A 22,358-nucleotide genomic window follows, 5' to 3' on the forward strand; every position below is an offset into this window, starting at 1 on the left:
ACTCCTCTCTTCATTCACTTACTGCCATTCAGCAAACACTCCCTGAACTTTTCCTGTATGTTAGACGGTGTCAGGCCTTTAAGACACAAATGCTTAACACGCGTCACAGAGGAGGCAGACGAAGGGCCTTCCTAGGCAAAACTGCGGGAGGGACCGGGGTGTGGGTGCAGAGTGCAGCGCCTCCCCTTCAGGACGAGGCGCTCTAGACGACAGGAGGGTACCGGGAAAGCGCGAAAAATACCGCTCCGGTTGAAGGCAGGAAGAGAACAGGATCTCACCAGGAAGCATTCCGGGTGTTAAGGAAAGAGACTGCGAGCGTAAGGAAGGGCTCAGTAAAAAGGTTAACTGAAGAGCGAATCCGTGAATGGATGGATACGTGGATGATAACGGAGATCCACTGAAAGGTTTTAAGTCGGGAAATAAGCCTCATCAGGCTTGTATCTAGCGGACTCCGACAGCTAGTTGGGTGCTGTATGGTGACGGAGGGGAAGTTAGATTGAGAAAGGAAATAACTGATGTAAGACCGGTACACAGCCAGGCCTCAATCACCCCCGGAAACGCACAGACACCCTGATAGGAACAATCCTCAACAGACAGCAGCAGGAGGAGTCACTGAGCTCAAAAGCAGAGCAGAGAGGGCTGGGTCTGCTCAGGCTAACATCCTCTGAACGATTAGATGGAAATCCAAATGAAGACGGGAAACAGAGAGAGCGCCACGGGGACAACGATGAGTAGACTCGAAGACTGATCAGCACTCAAGGATAAGAGGTGGACAGTTCTAACAGGAGTGAAATTTGAGCCTGCATGCCCCGTTCCTAACAATAATATAAATCAGATAAAACTGGGATAACATAACTTCTGCTTAAAACAAACTCTTCTTACGGGTACTCGGGCTTCTGTTCGCTCTTACCTGATGTCACAGGTCTGGTAGGGGCTTCTTCCGTCGTAGGTGGTTCTGTCCAAAAACTGTCAACTAAAAAAGTATTCATGACTTTAAACTTCTCTAATGATGATAACTCTATAAATTTGTGTATAGCATTTTAGAGTTTTCAAAGAAAAGGCAGACAAGGAAACTAAAACCTGAAGAAGTTTCTAATCACAGACACCTGCCATCATATTGAAAATTACATCTATAAAATGTGAAATCCACTTTGAAATGGGGCATAATCATGATGATTAAAGGAAATCAAGCAGCTGTAAAGGGGCTGCCAAGAAGGAGCAGCAAGGCAGACAATAAGAAGCGCATCTGCTATTTCTGTATCCACACTGGGCAACCAGAGGATAGAAGGGCTATTTGCTCAGATTTCCTCTTTGAGGTCAACATGCTCATCCAGCAGCTTCTAGAATACTGGCTCAGACCCCTGGGACTTGCCTTGCCTGAGACTGTAGACTCTGTCAGGGGATGGCCTACCTCCAATGACATGGGGTACAAAGACCCAGCCCTTCGACTCAATTTGGGACCACTCAGAAGGGCCACGCCAGGTGCAGAATTTCTAACAGAATTTACTGAGGGCTCGGTTTTAGCTTTTCCCTATTCCCTATCCTTTCATCCTTATTTCCTTACGGATGTATCTCCCAACTACACTCTTCAACAAACCTTCTGGATGCAATTTTCTATTTCAGAATCTGGTTCCAGGGAACCCAATCAAAGACAATGTGTGGTTAATACCTCATATTTAAAAAATGAAGGGATGAATGAATCAGCAAGCGAATTTTGTGCAAGATTCTTGGAACCAAGATCAACTTGGGATTTTCCAGAAACTCCTGGACACTTTTGTCCTACATTAATCTGATTTGCTCATTTATTCAGTTATAAATTATTTCATCCATCCATCCATCCATCCATTTATTCTTCCATCCATTCACCCATTCTTCCATAACAAGTATTCATTGCACAGTTAAAATATGCCATGAGTGTTAAGTGTTGGGGATGTAACGGTGAACAATACAGATATGGTCCCTGCCTTTAGATGATGACAGACCAAGAGTCTAAGGTGCTCTGCACACTGATTTCATTAAAGGTGAAGATGTGTGAAGAATTCTAGGGACAAAGTTTCTGAAGCCAGGAGTAAGGCTGATGGGCAGGGAACCCAGGAGGGTGAAAAGGGTGTGAGAATAACTGATGGGAGCTGTGAAGTCCGCCGTGGCCCGACTAAGACTTACGTGTGGTCCCAACAGCTGTGACCACCTCGCTCTCACTCCCGTCGTCCAGCACAGCCAGCAGGGAGACTTCATACTCAGTGCCAGGCTCCAGGCCTTCAATAACATACGAGTCTTGGTCTTCTTTTAGGACAACCTGAAAGGTATTTGGTCCTTAGCGACCGGGTTTACTTGAATAACAGAAGAGAACGTTAAGAAAAAATAATAAAAAGCAAAGATGCTATCCCAAGTGTAAGCAAAAAATAACTAAGCATAAGGAACTCCAGGGCCACTGAGTTCAATTTTAAAGTCAAACCAGAGCCTTTTTTCCTTTCAATTCTCTCAGCAAAGGAATGATTAATATTGCAAAAGCAGCATTTCAGAAGTTTTATTAAGTGCCATTTATGAAAATCAAAGATACTGGAAATATGTAACACTTATAACTAAAGCCCTAACAAAAATGCATTTTGATCTTAGAAAAATCATATGATTTGACATTTATAAAACTCCAGGTCATGCAAAGTATTGAGTCCTTCTGGGATTCTCCATGTATTTTAATACAAAAACCAACTCAAATGTCAGCACTGGGCATTCGCTTCCTAATAAAATTGTTGTTGTTGCTATTTAGTCGGTAAGTCGTGTCCGACTCTTTGCGACCCTGTGGACTGTAGCCACCAGGCTCCTCGGTCCATGGGATTTCCCAGAAAAGAAGGCTGGAGTGGGTTGCCATTTCCTTCTCTGGGGGATATTGCTGACCCAGGGATCGACCCTGCGTTTCCCGCATTGCAGGCGGAGTCTTTACCGCTGAGCTACCAGGGAAGCCGGCTAAGACGCTCTGGAGTACTTTTCGACCTCAGACCACTCACTTCTTCGGTGCTGCCCCCGTAGACTGGGATCCACATCAGCTTGTGCTGCCCCTCGTCCGCCGAGAGCGGATGCCAGCTCACTCGAAAGCTGTCCGTCGTCACCTCGTCAATTTCCAAGTACTGCTGGGCTGGAACTTCCTCTGTAAGCCAAGGGGGGAGATTCTGTTAGGGAACAGAGACGGCAAGAGACCCGAAACTCAAGCAGCCTGCCAGGGGCCCCAGGTAGAGAAGGCTCTGGCGAATCCCTTGTTTCAGGAAAGCACGTAGAAGCGGGGAAAGCAGCGCCAATCAGTCCAGTGTGGGCTCGTGTTCCTGTGTCCAGCATTTACCCACAGTGTAAGTTAGGGAGACCGGAGACAGAGCAGACTTCTACAGTTTTTTAGTACTTTCCAGAACTCTTGGAGTCTCTATTTGGCTCTTTTCATTAATTATAAAAAAATAAGAGTGCCACATTTGTTATTTTACAAAGATACTGTTTTCCAAGTATTTTGAAGAAATTAATAAAATGATGCCTTAGAAGCCTGAGAAATGTCACTTCTAGCTTTATTGACTCTCATGCCTGAATCACTCTTTAGTAATAAGTTAAATCCAGAGAAGAATATTCATCCTTTTAATTTTGTACATATGGCTGCCATCAAATTGAAATATCATTTATCAGACATCCACTATTACACTGTTTACATGCTTCTGGGATACGCAACAAAGACCATAACATCTAATTACACCCAAAGTGAATTGTAACTCATTGATTTTTATTATTTGAAATCAGAGGTTTTAAAACTCTTTGACAGGATATCATGAGAATTCCAACTAGAGTTAGCCTTTGGGAGATTTTTCAAAATCACTGAACTCTTCTCTGTGAACATTATTTCACAATCCCCCTTATTTCTTATCTCTTTCCAAATTACCTTCTCTTCTTAGTACAGCACTAAATTTGTTTCCAAGTGCAATTAATAAAGTCTGGAAAGCAAACAGAATTTTTCCACCAAGAGGCAAAAAAAAAAAAAAAAAAAGTTACACTTATTGAATGACTACAGGGTATATACAGAAAAGAAAAATAGTGCATCGTGCTTTATTTTTTATTTTAGTATTTAAAATATGCCATATTGTTCTAAGACTATTGCCAAGCAGCATGAAAATACCTAATTGGCTACAGACTGATGCATTAGGTTAAATGGCATGTACCTGTCATTTCTGTAGGCCAAAACCTGTTGAAGAGCTGTAATTTTGGAAGTTCAATTAATATACACATATATCAGTGGAAGAAATGTGAAAATTTTATGTCACTAGAACAAAAGAAACAGCGTGAGATTAGGAAGAAAACGGTGCAGACTTTTATTTAGCAAAGACCTTTGAACTTAGATGGTTCTGTTGCTCTTTGCCTTGAGAGAAAATACTTAACCAGCAGGCATTCTACTCAGCTACTATCACCCATTGGGTAATAATAGTATAAAATAAATAAAAATTAAAATGCAATCTCTTGGGACTTACCTCATGGCCAAGTAGTGAGACTCTGTGCTCTGCATACAGGGGGCCAGAGTTCGATCCCCAGTCAGGGAACTAGACCCCACAGGCCGCAACTGAGGCTGCGTGTGCTGCAACTGAAGACCCCACGTGCCGCAACCAAGGTCTGATGCAGCCAATGCATAAATATCTAAAACACAGTCTCTTCAAAATCACCCTTGAAGAAGCTCTCCAGCTTCTGGTTTCCACACAGTTACTCCTGGAAACTTTTCGAACCATAGTAAGACTGACCTGTGGTAAAAATTCCAGTCAGAGGTTCAGACTGCCCCTCGTCATAGAGGGAGAAAATGGCAACAGTATATTCGGTGACGGGTGTCAAGCCCTTCAGAGGGAATGTCGTAACAGGGTCGACTTCAACCTGCAAAAGAGAGAGGTCATAACAGCCTATCAGACGCTTTCCAGGCTGCTGGTCACTGGGCTGACGGCACGAGTGGTATAAGTGCTACAAAGGAGATGCTGAATCATGAACCATAATGGAAAAGAATACAAAAAAGAAGCCCTCTTTCTACGTGTGTAACCGAATCAACTTGCTGTGCAGCCACCACACTGTAAGTCAACTCTACTTCAATTAAAGAGAGAGATAGTGAATTTATATATGCACATTTCTGATCTCGTATCCTTAAATAAAATCAGTTCAGTTCAGTTGCTCAGTTGTGTCTGACTCTTTGAGACCCCACGGACTGCAGCACGCCAGGCCTCCCTGTCCATCACCAACTCCTGGAGTTTGCTCAAACCCATGTCTATTGAGTCAGTGATGCCATCCAGCCATCTCATCTTCTAGCGTCCCCTTCTCCTCCCCGCTTCAATCTTTCCCAGCATCAGGGTCTTTTCAAATGAGTCAGCTCTTCGCATCAGGTGGACAAAGTATTGGAGTTTCAGCTTCAGCATCAGTCCGTCCAATGAATATTCAGGACTGATTTCTTTTAGAATGGACTGCTTGGATCTCCTTGCAGTCCAAGGGACTCTCAAGAGTCTTCTCCCAACACCACAGTTCAAAAGCATCAATTCTTCAGTTCTCCACTTTCTTTGTGGTCCAACTCTGACATCCATACATGACCACTGGAAAACCATAGCTTTAACTGGATGGATCTTTGTTGGCAAAGTAATGTCTGCTTTTTAATATGCTGTCTACATTGGTCATAGCTTTTCTTTCAAGAAGCAAGTGCCTTTTAATTCATAGCTGTGGTCACCATCTGCAGTGATTTTGGAGCCCAAAAATATAAAGTCTGTCACTGTTTCCATTGCTTCCCCATCTATTTCCCATGAAGTGATGGCACCGGATGCCACAATCTTAGGTTTTTGAATGTTGAGTTTTAAGCCAGCTTTTTCACTCTCCTCTTTCACTTTCATCAAGAGGCTCTTTAGTTCTTCTTCTCTTTCTGCCATAAGGGTAGTGTCAACTGCATATCTGAGGTTATTGATATTTCTCCCGGTAATCTTGATTCCAGCTTGTGCTTCATACAGCCCAGCATTTCTCATGATGTACTCTGCATATAAGTTAAATAAGCAGGGTCACTATATACAGCCTTACATACTCCTTTCCCAATTTAGAACCAGTCTGTTGTTCCATGTCCAGTTCTAATTGCTGCTTCTTGACCTGCATACAGGTTTCTCAGGAGGCAGGTAAGGTGGTCTGGTATTCTCATCTCTTGAAGAATTTTCCACAATTTGTTGTGATCCACACAAAGGCTTTGGTGTAATCAATAAAGCAGAAGTTGATGTTATTCTGGAACTCTCTCACTTTTTCAATGATTCAACGGATGTTGGCAGTTTGATCTCTGGTTCCTCTGCCTTTTCTAAATCCAGCTTGAACATCTGGAAGTTCACAGTTCATGTACTGTTGAAGCCTGGCTTGGAGAATTTTGAGCATTACTTTGCTAGTGTGTGAGATGAGTGCAATTGTGTGGTAGTCTGAACATTCTTTGGCATTGCCTTTCTTTGGAATTGGAATGAAAACTGACCTTTTCCAGTTAAGTAAAATACCTATCAGTTAATTTTTAAGACGTTGTTGCAACTAATATTATTTCCATTCATTACAGCTATAGTTAGTGAAGTACACACGGTTTTGCAATGCTAATGCAAAGTGCGTAATGATTACAGCTGGCTTTGCGAGGAGGAGCCAGTCATGTACAATAGCTTCTACAGGAGTTACACAGATGAACAAGCATGCAGGCGGAGGTGAGCACAGCTGCTGCGTTGTTTCAGTTGTTCAATGAGCCAACATTTTTTAATTGGCAAGTTTCACATAAGAAGAGAAATCCCTGATCAGCCACAACAACCTTCTATCCAAGTTTTCCCACCTCAGGACCTGTGCAGATGCAGTCCATTCTGTCTGGGACCCTATTTCCTGGGCTCTTTTCAAAATAAGCCCTTCGCCATCTGTTAGGCTTGTGCTTATATTTCATCTCCTGGTAGGGAGGTGTTCATCTCTCCACCGGTCTCAGTAGGATGATTCTTTAACACTATCCTTGTTATATACCTTTTTCTTTCTTGTTTCTGACCACACTCTGTGTCGTGCAGGATCTTCACTCCCGATCAGGGATGGACCCTGCAGTTCAGCACAGAGTCCTAACCACTGGCCTCCCTAACAGGGACCGTGCTTGTTTCCTCCCTGGCACCAATCCCAGCGTGGAATCATTTTATTTTCTAAGTACAAGATACTATTTCCAACATAGAGTGTAAGCCTCTTGAGGGCAGGGCCTTGTTTAGCTTTTTTAATATTGTATATTGAATTATATATATATATAATTATATATAAATATATTGAGTGAATAGAATAAGTAAATGGAAATTGAGACGTAGGCACCAAAAATCCATTTTACAAGAGATTACATGGAGGGCTCATCTGAACAAACAGTTAACACAGAGACTGTAGGCATCTCAAAGGAACTGACTGCAGATCATAAAGAGAGATTGCCAGCCCCGGGGAAACGAGCTTCCCTCTTCATGACTTTGGAACTCTGCGCCATGCTGCTAAAGAGGAACAGCCAAGCCCAACCTTCTCAGCCACCCCAGACGTGGGAGTGAAGTCATCTTGGAAGTCCCAGCCCAGCCGGGCTCCCAGATGAACGCAGGAGTCACCTTAGCTGACACCACAAGGAGCAGAGGCCAGCGGGCCCGCCAAGCCTGCCCAAGTTACACAATCGCGAGCTGTTGTTTGCAGCCAGGGCACTGGCTACAGAGCCAGAGCCGACTGAACACACGCATCGTCTCTTCCGAGTCCAGGCCTGATAGTATCGTGGGTAGTTCTTAGAATTTAGCGTTTACTCTGGTCCGCACGCTGTACATGCCTCGGTGGTACTTACTCCTCACCACAGCCTTATAAGGTAGCTAATTCTCACTCCTAATCAGAAGATGGGGAAAATGAGACTCCGAAAAGTTAAGGAACTTGCCCAAGGGAAAGTCAGCCAGTTCCTAAGATTTAAAACATAAGCGCTTCACACTCCAAATGCTCTGGTTGTAAATACCAGTTACAGTTCAGCTCCATTATTTAAACTCACAGAAAGACAGATCCATACTTAAAATATGAGTTCAAGTTGTTCTTCTAAACTATACTCACCTATTGCTTTCTGCTGTTTTGAACCATACTGGCTAAGGTTTACTGGGCACTTATACTATGTCAGGGACCTCACATTCATTGCTTTATTTTGCCTCCTCCTCCCTCTCACTAGATGTATAATGACTGTTTTACAAACAAGGAACCTGAGACCCAAAGACTTAATTAACCTTCCTGAAGTCATAAAACTATTAACTGGAATGGACACTTAGGTCTTGATATACTTCTATATAAGTACATACATATGTAAAAGTATATGTATTTCAGCATTATATATTGAATATATATATACACATTTACCTATTTTTTTCAACAGATACATCTATTGAAAAGATCTAGTTTTACTTATTAAAAGCTTTTTATTTGATGCTGAACAGACTATGTTTCATGCATTGATTATTGATCATTTTATTTCATCAAGTGAGAACTTTGAGGTGTCACTCATTTCCACTTGTTCTCATAATATGCTTCAGACTAAGTTCTGGAACTGCTTTTGTTTGGAGCACTTTTAAGATGTAGGAGAAGAATTTGGGAAAATGGTAACAAATAACTATGATCTCATTGTTACACAACTATTTCTGAGAATAATTTTTCAAACAGTCTAACTAAAAACTTCAGCCTTTTCCAGGAGGGATGAAGAGAGTCCTTGATGAGGACCCAGGGACTGGGCTCTGCTCTGGGCTCTGCTGCTGAGTCACTGTGTCGGAAACGGGGCCCGTCTCCGAGAGTCCAGGGCCTGCGGCCTCTCATTAGAAAACTGAAAGGGCACCATCATGCTTGCCCGCTTCCCCAAAGCTGTTCGCAGGGCGTGCTATCTGAGACGGCTTCTTCTTCAGTTTGACAGGTCAGGCTCTGGCAACACTTTTTCTATAAAAATTGCACCAAGTGTTCTCTGTAAACATCTCAGAGCCTGACTCAGGATAAGCGCTCAACGTGTGTTAGCTGCATAATCACCACCCCCAGCACCATTACCATACCATCTTCGTCAACGTTTGTTTAAATGCTCTGTTCTATTTTTCTTCTTTGGACTCCAAAAAGTTAGGGAAAGAGGTAATGCAGAAAAGACAGAGAGAAGGAAAAGTAAGTGAAGGAGGGGAGGTGGAAGAGGAAGTGAAGCAGAAGAATATGGACTGAGTTGAAAACAAAGCTTTTACAATCAATCACACATTATGTAGTAGGCAGATTTTAGTTGGGACGTTTTAAAGTTCATTCCAAGATATTTTGGGAATTTCCTAACAATCCAATTGCAGCATTATCTTTAAATAAAAGTTTCAATGAATAGCAGTAAAGCAAAATATGGTGGGGATATTCACCCTTAAAATCATATATTCCAAAACTAGGTAAAGTAGTATTTGACTCATATAAGACAGTTGTCCAGCAACCTTCAGTCTCAGTTGCATAAATAAAAACTAAGAATTAACAACACAAACACCAAAAAAAAAAAAACAAACCTATCAGTCAAAATAGAAATGTTACAAAAGCCACACATTATTTATTCACTTCATTCAGAAAAGATGTTCTCAGATTTTTATGCATGGTCTATTTACTCATATTCTAAATTCAGTTCTATCAAACATAGTTTTCTAATTTCCCAGCACAATACAAATTAGAAATAGGAAGCACCAGAGGCAGTCCCCAAGGAAAAACACTGCAAAAAAAAAAACACATGTATTTCTCAATGAACACAACCATAATTTTTTAATGGAAAAATGTATGTTGACTAGAACTTTTATGGCCATTTCACAAATACTGAGCCATCATGTCATACACCTGAGGCTAATATAACATTACCTGTCAATTACACTCAACAAAAATGTATAATTATATAGTTCATATATCCACACATATGACAGTTCATTTTTGGTTCATGAAAAATTATTTCCAAATAAGAATGCTTTGAAGTGAACAAATATTAATGAATATGGTTATGTTATTTTGGTTGTTCGATGAGTCACCATTTTAAAATTTCACATAAAAAGAAATCCCTGGTCACATAGTCAAGGGGAACAAGATCTGGCAACCCCTGCAGATTTCTGTGCAGCAACACCCTACAGGAGCTAACAGTGGCTGCCTCTTGATGCTGCTGCTGCTGCTGCTAAGTCGATTCAGTCGTGTCCGACTCTGTGCGACCCCATAGACAGCAGCCCACCAGGCTCCCCTATCCCTGGGATTCTCCAAGCAAGAACACTGGAGTGGGTTGCCATTTCCTTCTCCACTGCATGAAACTGAAGAGGGAAAGTGAAATCGCTCAGTCGTGTCCGACTCTTCGCGACCCTGTGGACTGCAGCCCACCAGGCTCCTCCGTCCATGGGGTTTTGATGAATATGTACAAGCTCCCCAGCAATGCGGTGCCCACCAGGCACCCCGTTACTGTCACCCATGGTCTGCTGTCACTGGTCATCAGTCTCTCAGTGAGAATTTATGCCACGTGCAGGGCCCCCAAACGGGAACATGATACACAACCTAAGGGAGCCTCGTGTTTCAAGAAAAACAGGTGAGACTATTTCTTTGCAGATGCAGCAATTTCTGCACTCATTTACATGATCCACGTAAGCTTCCTACACAGCTGAATTTGCAGCCCTTGGGAAAGCAGTTTACTTCTCACTGATAACAAAGAGACATTGATAGCTTGCTGCTTTTCATTTCTTTCTTTTTACTACTCCAGGTTCTCATCTTCAAAAGCAAAGCACATAGTCTAAATAAGTGCAGTTTCACCAGAATTATTTGCCCTCGGGATTTATGAAGATTTAATAAAAGATATTGAACAGTATTTCTGCACTGTTAGCAAATGTGCAGTTTTTGTCCATTCATTACTCCATATGCTGTAGGAGGGCACATTCAGCAAAATATTGCTTGGATTTCATTGTAGGAAAAAGCTTGTCTCTGTATATGAAAATACATGCTTTACTTGGTCAAGAAATAGAAATGATGTAAGCCAACATATTTCCCTTGTTGTCTTAGCTTCTTGGACCAAGATAACGGAAAAACATAAAAATAACTGCTATCTAGCCTGCTAAAATGTATTTCCAAGGAAAGAATTTCTGAAGAGTATTAGTCACTGAGTACAAAATACTGTATTTTCATGGGTTTCAATAAATTCTATTAGTTGAAAGTTTCTTCCTACACAAAACTTGAATGATTCAGTTTTCAATGTAAGCTCACTGAACTAGGATCTTTCAAACACTGGCACTTCAGTTTCCTGCTTCTGTGAAGGCACACACTTCCTCACCCGCACTCCTTGGGGCCGACTGTATTTCCTGAAGATGGCCGTATCAACATCTGTCTCCCAGGCCACGTGCCCTCGGTGGGCTCTGTGCTCCCGCCCACCTTGAACCACGCAGGACGTGGCTCCTCCTCCTAGCGGAGGTGAGGTGTTATTTCTATGACTTCTGTTGCCAACTCACAAAGGTGGCACAGCTGGCGTGCAGCACTCTCTCCGTGTCTCTGGAGACATGTCTGGGGACTCCTGAGCCAGCATGTAAAAAGTCCGGCTCCCCTAAAGCTGCCTTGCTGAACGGATCGTGTAAACAATCAGCTTTGAAATGTAGAGCCGTTCCAGCTCCCAGGTGGCCCAGTCCTCCCGGACCAGGCACCAGACAGAGATATGGCAGCCGCTGTGACGTCACCGGTTCCAGCCATTGTTTGGCTACTATCTCAAGCCAAATCCACTTCCTGACCCACCAAAATGGCAAGAGAAAATGAGTAACTAGCAACTGTTTCAAGCCACTATGTTTTGGGATGATCAATTTCATAGCCCTAAGAAACTAAAACCCAACCACCGGAAAAACACACTTCACGTTCCACAGCCTTACCTCATTGATTTCAGTCCCATCAGCGTTGTTATATACAATTCGATAACCATTGATCTTTGTTGAAGTGGCATCCCAGGCTAACCGAGCACTGTTAGAGCCAATATTGGAGATTCTCAGGTTTCTTGGTGGGCTTAAGGGTACTTTGCAGTAAATGGAATAAAAAAGAAATGAAATTTTAAATAACATATATGTAAAAAGGACCCCCAAAACACAGCATCTTTGACTCCTAAACTACTGACATATGAAAATTTTCACTCAGATAATAACTTGTAACAGAAAACATTAACAAATTAACAGAGAAAAGAAGCTTCCTCATGGAGAATGACGACTAGCCATGAATTGCAGACGCTTAGAAGCAAACGCAGTGTAGGTGAGTTTTCTGTGTCTTTCTTCTCCAGTCAAAGCTATCATTTCCTGCTGATATAAATGAACAACCCAATGAATCAAAAACCAGGAAACCTGAAATTAAATTTTAGCTATTGTACTCAACAATCATCTGGTCCTGGCGAAGTCACTCTATTCCTCTGATCCACAGTTTTCCATGTGGCAACGGTTTCTTATCTGTCCTCTCCACTTGGGTGTCTATTAAGCATTTCCAATTCAACATGTCCAAATCTGAATCACTGATTCCTGTCTTCTCTCTCCCAATCTTCTCTCTCAACCTGTCCCTCTGAGGAAATGAAAACTCCATTTTTCCCATTGCTCAGGTCAAAAAGCCTGGAGTCATCTGAGATTCAGTTTTCTGAACGTATCTCCCCTTCTCAGTGAGGCCTTCCATGATCACCTTACATAAAACAATCCTTCCGCCTCAGTTCTACCTATGTCTCTTCCCTAATTCATTCTTTACTGCACATTTATTGGTCTGTTCTCTCTCTCTTCCAATATACTGTCATCTCAAAGGATTACAGAATCTGATTTAACTTTGTTCCCATCTTTATCTCCAACAGAGTAAAGTTTTCAGTAAATCTCTCTTGAATCAAGGAGTAGGAATCTTGCCCTGGATACAGCCCACTGGCTTTGTGAGATAAAAGTAAACAGTACTGTGGCTTTAAGAGGATAAAGAGGTGCTGATACTTCTGCACATCCTCACTACCAATCCCACGGCTTTTTGTACTTCTTCGAGGATCCCTTTCTGAATCAACAGGTTAGCATTTGTCAATAATCTTTGAGAGTTTTGTGAGCTTTTACAGGTTTATAGTAAACACAGGTGTTGAGATTGACTGCATGCTTTCTAAGGGTGTGAGATGTAACACATCACCGCATTAAATCCTAACATTAGACAGCAAGGATACCGTCATAGTTAGCCCCACGAGATGGATCATGAATCTGAGGTTACTCGGCCAAGATCACAGTTACTAGAAGCAGGAGAGCAGTTGGAATCCATAACCCAGGCCATCGATCAATAGATTTGAGAGCCTAGCCTAGGTGAGAACCCGTGACAACTGTCAGCTGTCCTGCAGAGCACAAGGGCTCCTCGCCCTAAAGCCAACGCTGTTATTAATTCAAGGCAGAATGCTTGTATGGCAATTAGGAGCCTAGAGACCTGGTGACTCTCACTACCTAAGCAGCCAGAAAGGACGTGTAGGAGAGACACAAGCAAGTAAGCGCTCTACGTGCTGTGCACACTTGGCTCTAAACTGTGTAGGGCTCAGCTAAACTCCGCAGTGCAGTGCAGCAGTGTGCAAACGGGTCAGGCTCAGGCAGCCCGGGCAGTGTTCTTTAGGCCTTTTTTTAATCAACTATTAATGGAAAAGAGTCATGCACACTTTTTAAAAGCACAAGGTATCTGCGTTTTGAAAATCTGCTTCAGGCACTTGGCCCTTTCAGTAGCCTTAAATGAAAGCTTAAATGAAAGCTTCACTAACTGAAAGAAAGCTAAGGAGGATTTTTCCTTTTACAAAAAATGCAAAAAGCAAAACAACATTCAGCCTTTGCTTTGTAGCAACTCATTATCAAGCCAGTGTGCACCACAGGCCCCCAGGTAGCAAGAGGGGCCCTGCCAAGCTCCTTCCTGGGACTATGCTCAGTGTCTCAGCATCAGGCAACCGTAGCTTTGAACTGTGTTTCTGAGCATCTGTGTTTTATCTTGATTTGCTCTGTGCATCCATTAGCAACATGTATCCTAAAACTATTTCTTTGCTTTCTGTTATTCCAGCTTACAAAAGGTTTCATAGGAACACTCTACTTTTCAATAGTGAGGGAAAACTGTAGAAAGAAATAAGTATTCTGAGTGAAAAAGAGATGCGTGGTTGGGAAAGTTTTCCTTCCAAATCAACAGAGTCCTCAAAATGACTTAAGTCAAGAGATATATTAAGGCTTCCCTGATAGCTCAGTTGGTAAAGAATCCACCTGCAGTGCAGGAGGCTCCGGTTTGATTCCTGGGTCGGGAAGATCCTCTAGAGAAGGGAAAGTCTACTCACTCTTGCATTCTTGGGCTTCCCCTGTGGCTCAGCTGGGAAAGAATCCACCTGCAATGTGGTAGACCCAGGTTCGAACCCTGAGTTGTGAAGATCCCCTGGAGAAGGGAAAGGCTGCCCACTCCAGTATTCTGGCCTGGAGAATTCCATGCACTATAGAGTCCATGGGGTCGCACAGAGTCAGACACGACTGAGCAACTTTCACAAGTGATATATGAGATGCTTTCTGACTTATTTTTCCTCTTTCTGTCTTGGGCTTTCCCAGTTTTGTTGTTTGTTGTTTTAATTACATTGGTCTTTCTCTGAAGAGGAAGAGAACACAGCCTTGGCTAATAAAAAAACGGTTGTAGGAGAAAACTCCCTTATCATTACATCTCTTTGTATGCTTCTCAAGTAGAATCTTCAAGACCAAAGCACTTGCAGACTCCATGCTATTCACTTCCTCCCAGCTTCAGAGTGATGTGAGACACCCCATCTCCCTGCCCTGTCTTCTTCAAGACACCACGAAGAGACCCCTATTTTTAATGGTAGGCGACAAAGCATTGTGAGCTTGTCAGGGCAGCATTTTCTCTATCATATTTTCAAGTAGATAAATATTTTCAATTCCTAAAAAATATTATTACTATATTACCCAAATCAGGCTTGCCAATATAACTTTTGGGGCTTCCCTGGGGGCTCAGATGGTAAAGAATACACCTGCAATGTAGGAGACCCAGGTTCAATCCCTAGGTTGGGAAGATTCCCCCGGAGAAGGAAATGGCAACCCACTCCAGTATTCTTGCCTAGAGAATCCCATGGACAGGGGAGCGGGGCGGGCTACAGTCCATGGCATTGCAAAGAGTCACACATGACTGAGTGACTAATACTTTCACACTTTTATATACAATTTTTACTCAATTAAAAAAACTAATTATAATGATAATAGTCTGAGATACAAAGGACATCAAAAATTTTTAGAAAAAATATTAATTTTAATATGGGAGAAAGAACTATTGAGTAACTATGCGCTAATTACTTTCAGCTGTATTACTGTATTTAATCTTCTATCAACCACATGCCGTGAGATTACTGTTCCTCCTCTTACAGGCTCAGAAATGCTCCATCACTTGCCCACTGTCACCCACCCACAATGTGACTTTCGCTGGGATTCGCATGTTGAAAGCTCTGATCCCAAAGCCCACATTTCCCCCCACATTCTGCTCCAGCTCTGGGGTGTGCTCACTGAGAGCGCGTCCCCATCTCTGCAGCTGCCTGCGACCCGCCTCTGCCAGGCCAGCAGCCCAGTCGACTCCAGGCGGAGCTCAGACCCTCCCGTGGACCGTGCGCTCGAGAGTCCAGCTTCTCTCCTTCCGGGAACCGAACGCCTGCGGGCCTGACGTGGGGCTGAGGCGGCATCCAGTCCACCTGCAAGGACAGGTGAGCCCGGTGGGGCGGCCGCACGGAGACCTCATCGGTCATCGGCCTGCGGGCTCGGCTGGTCAGAACCCCGCCCGCCAGTGGCGGGCGCCAGGGAGCTGTGCGCCTCTCCCGCTGCTATCACAATGCGGTAATATCCGAAATAAAGCACACAGTAAGTGTAATACACTTCAGCCGCCCTGAAACCACCCCCTTTTCCTGATCCACGGAAAAACTGTCTTCCATGAAACTGATCCCTGGTGCCAAAAAGGTCGGGGACCACTGGTCTGGAGGAGGCCAAAGTTGAATCCTAGAATCCGTGTGACTGAGTAATGACAAAACAGGAAGGAATGCCCCTTCCTTCCCCTAGGTGACTAGACAGGTTGTTACAGACAGTTGGCTCCCGGAGCCGTCGGCCTAGCCCCGCATGTCCAGCTCAGGGCCCCCACGCTGGTTCTGGGTCTTATTGCAGCATTTCACCCGGACGGCAGGGCCACTCACGTGTCGATTCCTGTCCCGTAACGGGGTCACTGGCTTCTTCTCCAAACATAGCGTACACCGTGACTGTGTATTCCGTATTGGGCAACAACTCGCTCAGCTCAATGTCTGTGTGGGTCTCTCCAATTTTCACCTGTAAAGAACACACATTATCAGATCGTTTGCCAACATGCCTTTTTCACACTGATCAGAGTACAACTGAATACAGGTGCGACCTCATGGACTAAGACTTCATCTCCTCACAACCCCTTCATCAAACAGGTTTCAAGTCATCCTTTTTTTCATGGCCTCGTGTTATTTTGTATTAGAAACAGATGCTGTGAAGCCATATAAAACTGAATGTACTGTGTGTGCTCTTTTCGGATAACTCTTTACATCTGGACAAGTGGCAGCTGCAGCCAGAATAACAGTGTCAAATATTTGGTCCCCAGATGAGCGTGGGTAGAGATGAGTCAGAAACATCCTCTAGGAAGAGGGTAAGGTCCAGGCCGGTCTGTTGGGAGCTGGACGCCAAGTGGGCATCCTTCACCGCTGGCTGCATTTTCGCCAGTCCTGACTGGAGGCCCAATTTTTGCTTCAAGTCCCATTAAACTGGACCAGTACTGAGGCCCCCATTCAGAGGGCCTGTCCACCTGGACTGCAAGCCCCTCCCAGGAGTCCACAGAGATCAACCCACTGGATGCCCAAATCAGCAATTCGCTTTCTGATTTGGGGGAAGATATTTCTAACCCTGCTGCTGCTGCGTCGCTTCAGCCGTGTCCGACTCTGTTCGACTCCACAGATGTCTAACCCTGGGGGTCATCAAATAAGCAACATGCTCAGTTGTGTGACAGCTGTGTGACAAGGATTGTTTTATTTCCGCTTTGGAAAGAAGAAAAATAACTCCACAGACTGTCCCCGCTCACACAGTTGCCAGTGGTAGGGTCAAATTAAAAACTTTAATTAAAAAATATGTCAGTGTATATAATATAAAGGTGGAGAAAATAACATCATAAACCCTGATGCATCCATCACTCAAATGTAATAAATATCAACATTTTGTCATATTGGCTTCAGATCTTATTTTAACAAGAACTACAGTCACATAAAACAAACTCTTTCTCATTCTTTCTGTTCACCACCTCTGCCCTAATGTTGAAGTGCATCTCCCTGATACGTTTTTCTTTACTTCTACATAGATGTGTAATATTAAAAAAAATAGATGTTTCTGTATGTTTAATGATGTGCATAAATGGACCATTCAATGTGACATTTTTGGAATTTTTTTCTCTGGCAATATTTGGTTTCAAGATTTATCCATATTGAAACACAGGGACAGAGTTGACATTATTTAATTCCCTTATGAGATTCTTTTCTAAAAATATGCAGTTTTTTCCATTCTGTCAATGAACATGGCAGTTGCTTGCAATATTTTGTTCTGACCAAGTGCCTGCGTTGAGAAGTCTTGAAGGATGTTACTCTATAGTATATACCTTAAAGAGTGTGTATATCTAGCTTGATGAAATATTTAAGATTAGTCTCCAAGGCAGCTGTACCAATTGACACACCAGTTTACACGAGTGATTCTGCGTCCCCACACGCTCACGTATAGTAGCATTATCAGGCTTAAAACTGGCGAGGGCCTCTCTGGTGCTTCAGAGGGAAAGTTAGAGCCCCGATCCAGGAGGACACCACGTGCCACAAGGCGACTAAGCTTGTGCGCCGCAACGACTGAACCGAGCTCGGGACCCCGCGCGCCACGACGACCGACCGCGGGCTCGGGAGCCGGTGCGCCGCAAACGACGGCAGGCTGAACGCCGAGAGCCCTGCTCCACGACAGGAACCTCCACAACAAGAGCCCGCGCAGCGCCACCGGAGAGCGGCCCCCGCAGCCGTGAAGACCCAACACAACCGAAAAGAGAAGCTCGGCTAAATCCCCACGGATGGAGGAGCCTGGCGGGTACAGTCACGAGGTCGCCACGAGTCGGACACGACTGAGCCACTAAGTACGGCACGTAACAGCAGTGTGTAGAATGTGCACTGGTAAGTCCTCTTTTTAATTTTTTTCTTTCCTGGTGAAGTTGTGTGTCTTTTTAGCACCGTTTTTGAGTTTCCCCTCCACCAAAAAAATTCAGATCAACATTAAATCTAAGTGGGCAAAAACTGTCTAAGACTCAGAAATGAAAGAATACACGTCACCCATATTCTGTTCTAGATGCTAGAATCACCATGTTCCTGGCCCTAAAGGAGTCTGTCACCAGAGGCAGGTTTCAGAGGACGTTAGAGAACTGAGCTCTGCACTCGCTGGCAGACACACGCCACCTGCCTCGTCAGCACTCCAGCAGTCACGGCCGTCTCCTCTCTCTTCCTTGTATAGCTCCACTGTAGTAACTGTTCCCTATAAGTTAAAAATGAGGACTAAAAGCTATCATTCAAAGGTCAAAGAGTCATCATTAAAAATGGAAGAAACGCAAAAAAACTACATCCGTGAGATATATTTCTCTATTGTTTAGTCGCTAAGTCATGTCCAACTCTGTTGCTGCCCCATGGACTGTAGCCTGCCAGGCTCCTCCGTCCACGGGATTCTTCAGGCAAGAACACCAGAGTGGGTTGTCATGTCCTTCTCTAAGGGATCTTCCCCATCCAGGGAATGAACCCTCATCTCCTGCACTGGCAGGCGGATTCTTTATCACTGAGTCACCTGGGAAACCGATATTTCTCTATAATATCTCTCAAATTAGTAAAACAAATTTTTCAAAGTCAGTGTACATAAAGCAATCACAATCACTTGTGAACTGCATAGAGCAATACAAATTATACACAATTTATAAGCCTTAATAATTTGCATAGTCTTTGCAAAAAGAAATTTCACTTTTAGAAATTTATCCCAGGGAAATAATCAGATGACCATGTAAAGTTATATGCTAAAAGTAGTCCCAAAAGTATATTTATATAGCAAATTATCTTTTTTTTGGGGGGGGGGCTGGCTTGTAGGATCTCCCAACCAGGGTTTGAACCTGGACACTGGAAGTAAAAGCACAAGTCTAACCACTGGACCACCAGGGAATTCTTTTATACAGCAAATTTTCTAAATGTCCTAATTAACAGGAGATTAATTAAACATGAACTGGTACAAACCAACAATGGGATAGTAAGAAGTTGTTTCAGTTCAGTTCAGTTCAGTTCAGTCGCTCAGTCGTGTCCGACTCTTTGCGACCCCATGAATCGCAGCATGCCAGGCCTCCCTGTCCATCACCATCTCCCAGAGTTCACTCAAACTCACGTCCATTGAGTCGGTGATGCCATCCAGCCATCTCATCCTCTGTCGTCCCCTTTTCTTCCTGCCCCTAATCCCTCCCAGCATCAGAGTCTTTGACTATATAAAATACAATTTAATGGTATGGAAACAAGCAAAAGGAAAATTACAAGGAAAACTACAAAACCATTCCCATTGGTTGTGTTAAAAATGCGTTGAAAAAGACTATTAACTAAACGTTAACAATGGTTACCTCTAGGTGGTGGGCTTACAAGTGATTATTTTCTTTGGCTAATGTGACTTTTCTAAATTGTATACACTACATTTTTATATTAAAAAAAAAGAAACAATGCTAAGGAAGCCAAAGATTCTAGGACTCTAGCAGGCAGCAGGCAGTTACCTCTTTTTCATCCCCAGCCAGGCCCTCCGTGAGGGGAGCGTAGAGGATCAGGTACCCGGATGCTCCAGGCACGGGGTTCCATCTCGCCCTCAGACTGTTCTCAGTCACGTCGTACAGTTCAAGATCGGAAGCTATAGGTAAAGAAACTGCAAGAGGAGATTTGTTAACGGTCAGCCGTTTATCAGTGTGTTTTCTTACTTCAAAGTCTCTATAGCTCAGGCTCTAAAAGTGATGGGTTTTTTAATCATATGATATCCCTTATATATAGACTCTAAGGTTCACAGAGTTGGAGAACAAACTTATGGTTACCAGTGGGGAAGGACAGGGGAAGGGCAGTCAGGGAGTGTGGGATGGACATGTACACACAGTTATATTTAAAAAGGATAACCGATGAGGACCTCCTGCACAGCACAGGGAAGGCCGCTCAGTGTTATCCGAGCCTGGACAGGAGGCGGTCTACGCGAATGGATACGTTGTATGCATGGCCAAGCCCCTTTGCTGTCCTCCTGAAAGTATCACAACACTATCCTTGAATCTGTTCACACAGCCATATAAGCCCTTTGGGGAAAGGTAAAGACAATGAATGTTTAAAAGCAGAAGTGACATTTTTTAGTTTCTTATGTCTTATTAGAGTGATGGTCACATTTCTCTGGGAGCCAGTCAAGAGCAGGGAGACTCTGCTGACCCCCGTTTTACGCCCATCGCCAGGCACGGGGTCTGACCTGCAGCAGCCACCAACACTCCACCAACACCAGCTGTCGGGTCACTTCCTGAGGACAGAATAGGTGGCTGGACAGATACACGAATAAATAAACACTCATCAACACTCACGCAATCAGAGAGAGTGCGGAGACATGATTGTCGGGAACAACAGGGCTTGAGACAAATAGAAGAATCAAGAAATAAGACTGGCCATAGTGGAGAATTAGGGAGAAAGGGACTAAGGATAAACTGCAAGCTCCCAGCTTAAAAGATGACGGTAATAACCATGAAACATTGTTTACAACTAGACTGCAGGTCCTGCTAGATTTCCCAGCACAACGTCAAACCCGGGACTTCTCTCACAGGTGCAGTTCCCTGCCGCGCTCCCACCGGCGTGCCTGCCACACTTCACGGCACAAGTTGGTTTGCATGTTCTTGGTCTGCATTTTCTCCCTTGCTAGACTAAAACCTCCTCAAGGGAAGAAATGGCTGCAAAAATATTTCTGCAAAGCAAGAGTATTACAATGCTCTGTGGCAGCCTGGATGGGAGGGAAGTTTGAGGGGGTGATGGATACATGTGTGGGTTGAGAAGAGCCCCTGGAGAAGGAAGTGACAACCCACTCCAGTTCTAGCCTGGGAAATCCCAAGGACAGAGGAGCCGGCAGGCTACAGTTGATGAGGTTGCAAAGAGTTGGGCACAACTTAGCGACTAAAACCACCACCAACCAGGATACATGTGTATGTGCGGTGAGTCCCTTTGCTATCCACCAGAAGCTATCACATCATTGTTAACTGGCTGAACTCCAATACAAAAATTTTAAAAAAGTGGGAGTGTTAACATTTGTCTCACTGATTGTTTTCAGGAGTAAATCCAATACTGTGCTGGGCGTGGAACATGGTTGTCACAATGCCTGGTCCCTTGTTCCTGGAATTGTTTACGTTGCTATTGTTCTACCAGAGGCAGACCAGGTCTGCATACTGACTGGCATGTACTAGGAACTCAGTGTTTGAAATAACTAAATGAGTGTGCGATCAAGTTTCTCAAGATTATCTTTTCCCAGGATTCTCTGAATGTGTGTGCATGTGTGTATGTGTTTGTGATCGTGGTCTGTCCCAGGTAAGAAATGACTGACTAGTATTCATAAATTTTAATTACAGTGATATTCCTAATGAAAACAGATGTAACATATTTCCCCAGTCTTCTGCTGGGCAGGAGAGCTACAGAGCTTCTTCTCTACTTCTACTGATAAACCAAAGCCCAGTGCTTAGTTTATAATAGGCATTCACTAGATATGTGTTTATAAATGAATACATGTATTTTGCACCCTTCATCACTAAGGTTTCTCTCTCCTAAACATACCGGAGTTTTATAATGTCCCTCCCAACATATGCCACCTGCAGACTACGAGCACAGCATGGCCCAGTACTGTGTGCGCACAGCCAGGCCACCTGAACAATGCTACGCCAATCAGAAGAGGGCAGAATTCAGTACACACGTGTGGTTTCGGTTCCCCGGAGGCCTTCACTAGCCGTGTGAGCATATATGGCAAAGACCGCTATCTGGTATTCCGTTAAAGACATCAAGTTTCTCAGCACCGTGGAGGATACACGCCCATCCACCACCACCTGTTTAAAGAACAGTGCGAGGAATGAGAAAATGGGATTTCTCATATGCAAACTGAAAGTCAAAAAACAAAAGTACCTCCAGCAAAAACTTTTCATTAAACATGTTCTTATCTGCACCATGTCCTTCTCCACGTGGCAGTCAGTTCTCCTTGAATTCTCACATCATGGGACTCACCTTCCATGGAAAA

At 43.7% G+C, this 22,358-nt stretch overlaps 1 protein-coding gene across 7 annotated transcripts in view; it reads right to left on the reverse strand.

Moving 5' to 3' along the window:
- COL14A1 (collagen type XIV alpha 1 chain) overlaps positions 1–22,358 on the reverse strand; it is a 229,315-nt gene that overhangs the window by 135,662 nt on the left and 71,295 nt on the right. For all 7 annotated transcript variants that reach the window (XM_006074691.4, XM_044928491.2, XM_044928490.2 and 4 more), the window contains exons 11-18: positions 22,041–22,170; positions 19,843–19,988; positions 16,211–16,340; positions 11,898–12,037; positions 4,761–4,887; positions 3,006–3,145; positions 2,164–2,296; positions 911–973 (exon numbers count right to left, since the gene is read on the reverse strand). In XM_006074691.4, the coding sequence (XP_006074753.3) occupies positions 911–973; positions 2,164–2,296; positions 3,006–3,145; positions 4,761–4,887; positions 11,898–12,037; positions 16,211–16,340; positions 19,843–19,988; positions 22,041–22,170 (1,009 nt within the window). The remainder of the gene's footprint in view (positions 1–910; positions 974–2,163; positions 2,297–3,005; positions 3,146–4,760; positions 4,888–11,897; positions 12,038–16,210; positions 16,341–19,842; positions 19,989–22,040; positions 22,171–22,358) is intronic.

Source organism: Bubalus bubalis, chromosome 15 (genome assembly GCF_019923935.1).
Source record: "Bubalus bubalis isolate 160015118507 breed Murrah chromosome 15, NDDB_SH_1, whole genome shotgun sequence".
Classification (NCBI taxonomy): Eukaryota; Metazoa; Chordata; class Mammalia; order Artiodactyla; family Bovidae; genus Bubalus; species Bubalus bubalis.